The sequence below is a fragment of the Trachemys scripta genome, chromosome 1 (genome assembly GCF_013100865.1).
Source record: "Trachemys scripta elegans isolate TJP31775 chromosome 1, CAS_Tse_1.0, whole genome shotgun sequence".
NCBI classification, from domain to species: domain Eukaryota; kingdom Metazoa; phylum Chordata; order Testudines; family Emydidae; genus Trachemys; species Trachemys scripta.
The window spans coordinates 216,443,297-216,455,378 of NC_048298.1; the positions used below are offsets into that span (position 1 = coordinate 216,443,297).

General features: G+C 40.4%; 1 protein-coding gene across 3 annotated transcripts in view; it reads left to right on the top strand.

The window, feature by feature from the left end:
- Positions 1-12,082, top strand: part of ARHGAP6 (Rho GTPase activating protein 6) — a 475,738-nt gene that overhangs the window by 431,195 nt on the left and 32,461 nt on the right. For all 3 annotated transcript variants that reach the window (XM_034757089.1, XM_034757097.1, XM_034757105.1), the window contains exons 5-7: positions 4,784-4,979; positions 6,056-6,111; positions 10,801-10,951. In XM_034757089.1, the coding sequence (XP_034612980.1) occupies positions 4,784-4,979; positions 6,056-6,111; positions 10,801-10,951 (403 nt within the window). The remainder of the gene's footprint in view (positions 1-4,783; positions 4,980-6,055; positions 6,112-10,800; positions 10,952-12,082) is intronic.

The window sequence follows — 12,082 nt, forward strand, 5'->3', positions numbered from 1 at the left end:
TAGGGCGGGGACTTTGGGGAAGGGGCGGAGTTGGGGTGGGGAAGGGGCGGAGCCGGGGTGGGAAAGGGGCAGAGCCAGGGCCCATGGAGTGTCCTCTTTTTTTATTTTTTAAATATGGTAACCCTAGTATATGATATGGACATCTGATAAGCCTCTTATTTGTGGGGTTTCATCCCTCGGGCTTTATAACTTGATGCCGTGCTCTGAACTGATGCAACATTGCAGTAAAGTAAATAATGTCACAATTTGAGCTCTTTACAAAAAAACCCAGAAGGTACTGTAACAAGCTGTCATAAATGCTACTCTCGTTGCCTTTTTATGTGGAAAAATGGGGAGAAAAATTAAACCCTGCTAAATAATCTAAGTGTTGAGGATACCAGAGGAGCTAAGGAAAAAAGAAACGTCCCCACGGAATCCTCAGCGGCCTTCACTCTTCTCCACCTCCCCCGCATCAAAGCTTTTTAGGGGAAGTACTGTGTGGGATTCTGTAAAGTATAGGGTTAACAAAATAAAAATGGATTTTATGCAGTATTCAATACAGTGTATCCCAAAGTACAACAAGGAATAAGTTAGATTCCAGTAGTACAAAACAATTAGAGTAAATGGGACAGTAATTCAGTAGTATATTATATTCAGCCATAGATATTGGAATCTGTGTTAGTGAGAGAAAGAATTATTGATCAGGAGATGGGAGCCATTCCCTACTCCTTTTCAAAAAGTGCTGTGAGATATTTAATTTTCACTTGGACAGCCATCAGGCATGAGCAGAAGAAACCTAGGTTTAATTTTTCATCTAAAAGATATGTCTCTCCCCCCACCCCCTGTGCTAAGTTCCTAGCATTCTGTGTTTTTGACACCTCGTTGGCATGAACAAGAGAGATGGCAGCGAGTACTTCAGCTTGCAGTGTGTTGTGGCTGAAGTTTCAATAAACAGTCATGGCGATGTAATGTCATATGGTTCACCTCAGAGATAAATAAAAGTGTAGCCGAAGGCTAGCAGTTGTAGTAGAAGCAGCCCTAATTTTCTAATTAGAATGTGTTTAAATTATTAACTATAACAACCTCACATTTTCTCTTCTGTCTTTAACTTCTACACTTTATTAAGTCAGTCTAATCCATTCCCCAGCCATTATTGGAGTGTTCCTTACAGAATAGGTTTCAGAGTGGTAGCCATGTTAGTCTGTATCAGCAAAAACAACGAGTAGTCCTTGTGCCACCTTAGAGACTAAAAATTTATTTGGGCATAAGGTAGGTTGCATCTGATGAAGTGGGTTTTGGCCCATGAAAGCTTATGCCCAAATAAATTTGTTAGTCTCTAAGGTGCCACAAGGACTCCTCATTGTCCTTACAGGATATTCTCCAGTGCTTTTTCTAACCTACTTTTAAATGTTGCAACTGATGCGGCTACCACCTCTTCCTGTGGGAGACTATTCCACAGTCAGGCCTTTCGCTATCGGATAGTTTTTCCTAATATTCAGTCTAGATATCCCCTCTCAGTTTTATCTCATTACCTCTACCTCTACCATAAATAATTCCTTTCCCTTTGTTGTTAACAGTCTACAGATATTTGAAGTTGGCTATTGTGTCCTCTCTGTCACTGCTTAGTGAAAATGAAAAAGATACTATCAAGAAACCTATGAAGTATTTGGGGAGGTTTTTTTGTGTGAAGTTGCTGAGATTGTACTCTTTTTACCATATTTCAGATTGTGTTCTAAAGACACTGCATTATGTTGTCTCTTCTTCATTCAATCTCCTTTAAATGGGATGGATTGATTTATATATTGGATTTTAGCCAAGTCCTGTATTCATTTCCAAATATCTATTTATATTGCAGACATATTTTAAATATTGTTAAATGTTTTTGCTTTCTTGAGATTTGGTAGTAGCCTACCACTCCCCTTCTCCAGTCATTCCTAGAAACACATACTGTATTTTACTTCTGGCAGGAGACTCCCGGGGCCTTCAGAAAAGTATGGTATAGTTTTCAGACTGCACCCCCAACTTCAGATTTTGAAATACATGCTCCGATGCACAAGTAAACTTGCAGGGGTGTTCTTGTCCTATTACTCCCACACTCTTTCTCCTGGAAGATATTTTACCAGCATCACAGATGAAAAGAGAAAGTATTGGAAACTGTTCCGTTCCATAATACCAACTCTGGGTACTCTGCCTCTTACATTTTACCTACTGGGCAATGTATTCTGGGAGTCCCAAAGTTTCTTTTCCCATTAACTATATCAAAGTAAATGGTCAAATGTGTATTGAAGGTAAAAGCAGCAGTGCAATCCTGTCAATACCACCTGCTAATGTGCTTCAACCCTGACCTGGAGGGAGTATTGCAAGGAATGAGCGGGTGATTAATTTTACATAGTCAATCTTTGGCCTCTCAGCTCAGGCTCCGTGCCAGTTGTGGTGGCGATGGGGCATGGACATTAGTCAGGACTCTAACTGAGACCACCTTTGTTGCTTTTTCTTCGTAGGAACTTTGTGATGGAATCCTACAGATGTCTATGGACCAAAAGGGCTATTGTCATTAGGTGGTGCAACTCCATTGCCTTCAATAGATTTTCACCTGCTTATGCCAGGGATGATTCTGGCCCTATGTTAATATATTGTCTATGCCAAAATTCACTGTTAAATAGTGTGAGCACAGTCCCATCTCTTTTATTAACCAAGTTGTGTAAGGGGAATAAACGTTCTCCTGAGATGGCAGTGTCAAGTAGTATTTCTGGATCTGCAGTAGTGACTGTGGGTGGGGTTTTTCAATAGCTCTCAGCATTAACTGAAATATGCGCCCATTGCTGTCCATGGGAATTCCTTTATGCCCTTCAGTAGGAGCAGAGTTAAGCCAAATTGGAATGTTTTGAAAATCTCATCCTACATTGTTTAAAAGAAGCTCTCCACTGTAAGCCCAATTTTGACACCCTCCGGGTCCAAAATCCTCAAAAAAAGTAATTTCTCCATGCAGTTTTACGTATGTGGTCAGTAGCCAATGAACCTTGTGTGTGTGTGTGCACGCGCGTGCGCGCTTTGGGAGGAATTGAGGGGAGTCAGACAAAGGATTTTGAGAGAATGAAACTGAAAATTGAGGTGAAGTTGACTTTGTGAAAGGTCTTGTCATTATTTTTGTAAAACTGAATCTCAAAAACAACTTCGAGCTTGTTTTATTCATAAGTCTTCCATGAGATCCGGGAAACGGGTATTTCTGATAAGGTCATATGCTTATTTTAGATGTTATAACTGAAAGATTTTAATTTTCAGTCAGATCCCAGTGGACTTTATAAGTTTGTCCAAGGGCTAGAAATATTTATAAAGTTCAGTCGTGGGCTGATAGAGAATTGTACCAGCAGAATTAGTAACTTCTGTCATCTGAACTGCTGAGGTTCTATGGGCTTACATATTCCACCAACGCAGGTTGTGGAATTTGTATACTCTGTCAGCAGAACATCTTGCATTTAAAGAGGTTACCAGGGTTTCCAGCAGAGTATTGGATTTGAATTCTACAGTGGCTTATGTTCCATAGAACAATATGTACTGAATTCCTTCACATCACATCTTTAGTTATAAACTTCCAGTAGATGTTTACAGTAGATATTTTTATATCAAGGTTTTTAAAATAATCTATAAATAAAAAAGGAAATTACTATGCCAACCTTTATTAAGAAACAGTTTAGATTGCAAATAAATGTCAATGGAATTAAAACACTTACTAAAAAAAAATCTTTTTAATTTAATTGTGATCTACAAGCTTAACTGTATCCTCAAAAGATTTTTGCCTAGGAATTTAAACAGGATGAGTCTATCGAATGTAATAATATCATAAGAATATTAGAGAGGCAAAGTGGGTGAGGTAATATCTTTTGTTGAACCAACATTGAGTAAAAGATATTACCTCACCCACCTTGTCTCTCTAATGTCCTGGGACCAACGTGGCTCCAGCAACACTGCATAGGGATATTAATCATTTTTGTATTTGAGAATAGCTGACCTTCATTTTTAGGTGTCAAATTTTGGAAGTGTTTTACCTCTTAAGCCATTTTCAGTGCATGGGAGGTTGTGCCTTCCTCTAGGTCAAAAATGTATGTATTTAAAGATTTTATTAAAATGTTAAATGTTTTAAAAATATTTAGAATAGAAAAGACAGAATTGTCAAAAAAGAGCTCCATATAGAGCCTATCCCTGGTCCCTCACAACTCAAAAGTAAAAATACATTGCTGGATCATGCAGAGTTATCTGAAGTACTGTAGATGTGTCTATGCATATAAAGTGTGTGTGTGTGTATAATATACTTTGCATTCCTTTTCATTGGGGTTATTACACAAGATGCAGAAAAAATAGTGATATGGGCGCAATAAAAATGTGTGAATATACACATACATGCATATGTGTATGTTTATATAGATAATGTACATACACACACATTAGGCCTGATTTACAACTGTCCTGCACTTTATTAATTACACTAGTAAAAATGAGCACAAAGTAGGTGTAAAACATTTGGTACTGTTTTATACCCTCTGCACTAGTATAGATGATTACACAAAGTGCAGAGTAACAGTGAATTGGGCTTCTTTTATATAGTGGGCCTGATTCTCCACTCCAGAACACTGATTTTATACTGGTATAACTCCACTGGTGTAAAACAGTGTCATGAAGTGGAGAATCAGGGGCACTTTGTATGTATGTTATTTAATATATAAGACTTCATTATATATGCTCTTGGGGGAAGGGAGCTGTTTAGCTGATTCCATCCTTACTGATTGTACATATGTGTACTTTACAGGGCGCAATGTCTGTGGACTCTATTACAGATCTTGATGACAATCAGTCTCGACTGCTAGAAGCTCTACAACTGTCTTTGCCAGCTGAAGCTCAAAGCAAGAAAGAAAAGGCAAGGGATAAGAAACTAAGTCTGAACCCTATTTATAGACAGGTTCCCCGACTTGTAGATAGCTGCTGCCAGCATGTAGAAAAACATGGTAAGTGTATTTCATTTTGCTTTAGGTAGAAAGATACATTTTTTATTAGGATTCCTGTATGTAGAACTAAACATTATATACTAGAGAAGCATATATACACATGTTCTTATAATGTTTAGTGTGGTACACATATTTAACCCATTTATAGTATATTTTAACCCACTTCATGGTAATAACATTATTTACCGAGGCATTTGACCAACTATTAAGATCTCAAATTCTTATCACTCAACAACAACCTGCTTGTAAAGTGAGACCTGTTGACAAGTTCTTTGATTACTAATGTTCGCTAGCTTGTGAGTGAATATCTCATGAATATTCATACAGCAGCAAAATATTATTAATTATTTGTATTCTGGAAACACATAAAGGCCCCCGCCCATTGTGCTTACAGTCTAAGTGACCAGACTGACTAACAACTAAAAAGCAACCTGCCAAAAGTACAAATACAACTTCTTTTCATTTTCCCCTTTGATAAAAACCTCCTCCCCAGCCAGTCTCTGCTGTATCTACCTGTCAGGTCAAGTTCTTCACAGCTCTTGCTCAACCTAAATGTCCTCCTTCTCCCGCCTCCTTGGGAAAACACTCAGCCTTGTTTTCAGAGGCACACACAAAACCAGGGGGGAATTCTAAAATCCCAGACAGCCAGAAGTGTCCTAAGGCCTATCCCCTGTGCCCCCACCCAGTGTCCCAGCTCTGTTAGTTGTGGACACTTCTCCTGTCTCTCTCCTTCCTGTGATATCACTCCTGGGTGTGCTGCCCCTTGAAGCAAAATTGCCACCACAACATCCACCTGTCTGCCTGCCTGTTGATTTAGCACTGCCATTTCCTGAAAAGATGGCACAAAAAGTGGCACTAAGCTACAGTTCGGCAGGTCAGGTAATCCAAAAGTTTTATTAAATTGAGAAACTCCTTGCCCCAAGGAGTTTCCTGAGCTGGGTAAACACATGTTTAGAGAAATGCTTTTATTCTCTACTGTGGTACTAATGCACATAGCTCAGATTGCTTTTGTTTCAATGCAGCTTCTGACCGAGTTTTAAACAGTGAAACAGTCTACTGATATGCTATGCTTGCAGGTCTCCAGACAGTGGGAATATTCAGAGTTGGAAGCTCAAAAAAGAGAGTCAGACAGGTGAGCAGACATTTAGTTACATGAACTTGACTGTTTTTGATGATTCACCTATAGAATTTCCAGTAATGTGAATATTTTTTCCCCTCAGAGCTGATGAAAGTAGAGCTTTTTGTGGAAGTGACTTTATGGTATTGGGTACTATCTATGGTAGCTCTGAGTAGGCTGTTTCCAGTCCCCTTCCGGTCAGTAAGGAGCAAAACAGTTCAAAGAAAACAAGAATTCTAACCTAAATCTTGAACCAAAGCTGATTTTTCCAAGTTCAAAAATGGTCAAATAAGAATTGCTCCCTCTGCCCAATTTTAACTGCCCACCTTCACCTTTGGTGAAATTGGTATCAGGGTCTCAGCAGGTTAGCAATCTCAGTATAGTCTGGATCATCTCACACCTGAAGAAGCAGTGTAGAGCATGAGATTTGAGTAGACTTCAGTGACAAGGTTTAGGTTTGAAAGAAAAATTGACAAATACCTGGACTGAATGGAGGGGGAGTACTACTGGCTGATAGTTCTATCTAAGATTCCAGAAAGAGTTGACGATCACAAATTAAACCCAAATTACAAATCTCTTGCACAGAAGTTGCGGGATGTTAAATTATATAGGGAGCAATCAACCCCTTCGACCCCCAAATTCCTTTTCCTAAGTGTCACCTCTCTTACCCCTATTAATTTCAGTCAGTTCTCTCCCATCCAAGTCCCAGTCTCAGTTGAACATTGAGAAAGCAAAGATTCTGCGCCATGGGGGGATCCAATGATAAAGACAGAGCTGGGGGTTAACTCTCATACTCTCTCCCAGCAGCCACACACACTAAAGGATGGGTGACAGAGGATAGCCTTGTAACATCTGTTAGTTATCGAATCATAGAATATTAGGATTGGAAGAGACCTCTGGAGGTCATCTAGTCCAATCCCCTGCTCAAAACAGGACCAACACCAACTAAATCATCCCAGCCAGGGCTTTGTCAAGCCAGGCCTTAAAAACCTCTAAGGATGGAGATTCCACCACCTCCCTAGGTAACCCATTCCAGTGCTTCACCACCCTCCTAGTGGAATAGTGTTTCCGAATATCCAACCTAGACCTCCACCACTGCAACTTGAGACCATTGCCCCTTGTTCTGTCATCTGCCACCACTGAGAACAGCCTAGCTCCATCCTTTTTGGAACCCCCCTTCAGGTAGTTGAAGGCTGCTATCAAATTCCCCCTCACTCTTCTCTTCTACAGACTAACTAGTTCCCTCTGCCTCTTCTCGTAAGTCATGTGCCCCAGCCCCCTAATAATTTTTGTTGCCCTCCACTGGGCTTTTTCGAATTTGTCCACATCCCTTCTATAGTGGGTGGCCCAAAACTGAACACAATATTCCAGATGTGGCCTCACCAGTGCCGAATAGAGGGGAATAATCACTTCCCTCGATCTGCTGGCAATTCTCTTACTAATACAGCCCAATATGCCATTGGCCTTCTTGGCAACAAGGGTACACTGCTGACTCATATCCAGCTTCCCGTCCACTGTAATTCCCAGGTTCTTTTCTGCAGAACTGCTGTTTAGCCAGTCGGTCCCCAGCCTGTAGAGGTGCATGGGATTCTTCCTTCCTAAGTGCAGAACTCTGCACTTGTCCTTGCTGAACCTCATCAGATTTCTTTTGGCCCAATCCTCCAATTTGTCTAGGTCACTCTGGACCCTATCCCTAACCTCCATCATATCTACCTCTCCCCCCAGCTTGATGGCATCTGAGAACTTGCTGAGGGTGCACTTAACTGCATCATCCAGATCATTAATAAAGATGTTGAACAAAACCAGCCCAGGACCGACCCCTGGGGTACTCTGCTTGATACTGGCTGCCAACTAGACATCGAGCCATTGATCACTACCCGTTATACTAAGTTTGGAGGTAGAGCAGTTACAGGGAGGTATCAAAGTAAACAACACGGTAAAAAAGAGCAAAAAGAAGGAGCGGGATGAGCCAAGTCCTGAAAACCTGAGGTCCTGCATGACACAGGGCTGGTCCTCTTGGAAGTGGGTAATCTAGCTCTGCTTTCTGCATTCTTGAAGGCAGGGTTCAATATCCCTTATTGCTGTAGATTACTGTATGCCAGTTCTGACAACTGAGTGGGCTATGTACCAAGAAGTTAGACATTTTTATTCTACCAAGATAGCTTACAGCTCACCCACTAAATTGGCAAAATCATGGAAAAATAAGTTACCATTTGAGCTACAGGCTTTAACTACAAAATATCTGTTGTTTAAGCAAAAGCAAGTTCAAACCTACAATCATATCATTCCCATGGAATGAACCAGAGGCTGGGCAGTCATTAACTAGGCAACGAGCTAACCTCCACTTTGAAAGTCATTTACTACCTGTTTTTCCTTTTACCAAGCTTTCAAAAACATAGCAAGGCAAAACAGTTTGGTATTTTTGTATTAAATAAAACTAATTTATATAATTAAATCATGTATTTTATTAAACAACATGGAAATGTCCGGGCCTTTTGCAGTAACAATAATAAATGCTGTCATCATGAACGTAGAGTGGGGGATATGTAAGGTCTGATTTCAATTAAAATTCTGTCCATTTTCTGTACCATAGAAGGCTTTGCAAAACACTTTTTTAGTTGTGCTTCTACAACTGTTCACAGGCTTTCCTGCATACAAGATGGACAAGGGTTTTCTGAAATGAGAGTTTTCTATTTCAGGTGAATTTATTTGCAAAGAACAAAGAAATGTTTGTGCCAATGGATTTGTTGAGCAGGGAAGGAAGCATTAGAGCAATTGCAAATATATAAACCGTTTTACTTGTAATCTCTTAAACCTCAATTGGAAGCCATTGTTTAATGCTTACCAGGTATGCTTCCTAAAGTCTGATGAAAACAATGTAATTAAAAGCAATGTGTCTGAGAGATCTCTTATTGAGAAATGGAAATACATTGCCTTTTTATACCTCTTGTATTATATCTCAAACTGAAATAATTCCATGGACAATGTATGTCTGATGTTCTATTAATTACAACATCCCTTTGGAGGCCATCCTGGTGACCTTTTGTGATCTATAAATCCATAAGCATTATATAAGAGGTAGGTGTTATTATTAGAAGTAGTGGTAATGCTTTGCCTCACCATGTGGGGTCCATTTTGTTTAGAAAATATCATTTCAATTCAATATTTTGTTTTGAAAATGGTAATTCAAATAAACCAGAACAAGATTGCTTTGGGGGTTTTTTTGGTTTGGCCATTAAACCGAAAAAATCAGTTATTTGCTCAGCTCTATTCATGATGCTCCATGGTAACTCTGCCACACAATCTGAGGATTGGCATTGGCTTGTGAATGGAATCCCTTGAAGTCGTCAGCTGGAAAAATGATACCCACAAAGCAGGGTCTCATGGGCAGGGAAGTGTAATAATGGATTAAGAACAAATTGGCTGGTCTAGGCTTCCTGCTCAAGTGTAGGAATCCCACACTTAATAGCAAGGCTCACAGTGAAAAGGGGACCCACAGTTTTTACACCAGGCCCTTAAACACTCCCAAAGTGTCAACTTTGGACCAAGTTAGCGTTAGAAAATGTGACATTTTCCACACTCATCTACATTTACATGATTTCCCATTGCTCAGGACTAAGATCAATGCAAGCATATACTTTCCTGGTGATTTGCCTGCTCTTCTGTCTGTGCAAAATTGGCAGTGTATAAGTAGAAGGTAGGGCTAATGACTTGGGGCTTGTCTACACTACCCGCTGGCTCGGTGGGCAGCGATCGATTCAGCCGGGGTTGATTCATCGCATCTATACTAGTCTATCGTTGCTGAAGACATCATGGTAAGTAGATCTAAGTACGTCGACTTCAGCTACGCTATTCAAGTAGCTGAAGTTGCATATCTTAGATCGACCCCGCGTGGTAGTGTCGACAAGCCCATAGACTCACCATATCTGCTTTGGCAAGTCTATTGCTGCCAGCCGTTCTGGACTTCTCATTTCTTGTGCTCTTGATTGAGATTGTGGCTAGAAACAACAGTAGAACTCAGAATCTGTGGTGAAGTCACTTTGCTGTTTGTTCACTTTTTAATGGTGATCACTTTGTGAAGATGAATAAATGGTTAGGAGAAGCAGGAAATATCAGCACAAGGGGCCACAATGTGTTCGCAAACATGGCTTCTTGCTTCTAGAAACCTGGATTCCAATGCAATCTCCGGTCACAAGAGAAATTTGACTGTTGGCCTCTTCTTAGTTATTTATTTCTATTGTGAAAATTGCTACACTATACAGCATGACTTATAGTCTCTCTCTGCTCCTGAAGGGCTTAGGAGCTGAATAGTAGGGATAATGGAGCAAGGCTGTATGGGGAAACCGTGTCTATTACATACTCTTATTATAACTGGGTCCAGCAAGTATATTATTCTCTTATTTTCATGAGCATTAAATTCATTTGCACTGTTTTTGATAAAAGAATACCATAAATTAATTGAAAAACAGAAATATTCCCCCTCCCCCTTTAAAAAAAATGAATCTGGCAGATGCCAGGGATTCTGTATAATAATGGAAATAGTCAGCAACTAAATGTGAGTTGTGTGCCTGCCCTTCCCAGGAACAGCAAACATGAAATGTTAATGTAGGTAAATCCATATCCAAAAATATGTTCTCTTAGGTAATGTACTATACTAATGAGGATGCAGTGGTTTGACTATTCTTTTGTCCTGATTTTTTCCAGTTACGGGAAGAGTTTGACCGTGGTGTAGATGTTGTGCTAGAAGAAGAACACAGCATCCATGACGTTGCTGCTTTATTAAAGGAATTTCTACGAGACATGCCAGATCCACTTCTCACCAAAGAACTTTACACCGCCTTCATCAACACTCTCTGTGAGCTTTACAACCTCTTCTTTGAGTTTTTTTCCACAAGCTCAGTTCTACATGCTCCACAAGGCCGCTAATAACACTTTATTTAAGAGCCCTAGCCCCCTCTATTTCCAGTTCATTACAAATATTTGTGAATTTTCTCATATGTTGCAAAGGGCTTTACTTGCTTTTGATGCTGGATAGATACAGCACAGAAAAAAAATTCTCAGCAACATGGATGTTATTCAATGTATATAGAAAATCACATTCTATCTATCCACATGCATGGGGGTGGTATCCATATAATATATTAAGCCCTGATTCTGTAATTGGATATGCAAAGGCAGATTAAAATTAATGGGGCTTGCTCAGATGGAAGAGTCTACCTCATTAGATCCAAATTTTGGATTGGGGCTTTATGGAGTAATGAGGTAAATGACAGAGCCATGTGATTATGCCACATTTTTCATGGACTTGTTACCACTCTGCCCACTAATCCACTAATGCCTGGATTATTTCTAGTGTTCCAAACCTCTGAGCAGTTTCATACAGCCCCTCTCTAAAAAAAATAATCATGCCAAAGAAATGTTTCTTTTCTCCTGCCTCCTCTTGCAGGAGTTTTGCCTTATAGGCATTATAAATGGTTTTTAACTTTTTCAGCTATTGACTGGAATTAACCCAGACTGTCATGGGGCCCTAGCCCAGAGTGAACTCCACATGTCCAAAAGGAACTCACTGTCCAGTGTCCTCGGTGGGGTGCCTGATTGCTAGCCTCCCCCTGGGTTGCCTCCTCCTGTTGGTCACCTCTGTCTGGGTCTTCCATGGCCTAGCCTCTGGCCTGCACACTTGCAAGTTCAGTCCCCTCCTGGGGTACTCAAAGTCCCTTCAACAGCAGTCCCACATGAACATAAACAAAAAATCTTTCACCCCTCCTTAGCTCACAGTTCTTTATTCCTCTGGTGTGGCACTGGGTCTCAGGACTGCTTCCTTGGAGCCTGGGTAATGCAAGTGGTTATCACTCCTCTCCTTAAGCCAGGAGTCCGCAGCCCTCCTCCTGGAGCAGGGTGTACTTCAAAAGTCACTGTTTCTCTATAAGACAGGAACCTCCTCCCTTCTCCTGGAGGAGTAATTCCTCCTCCCTTCTCCTGGGTAGTA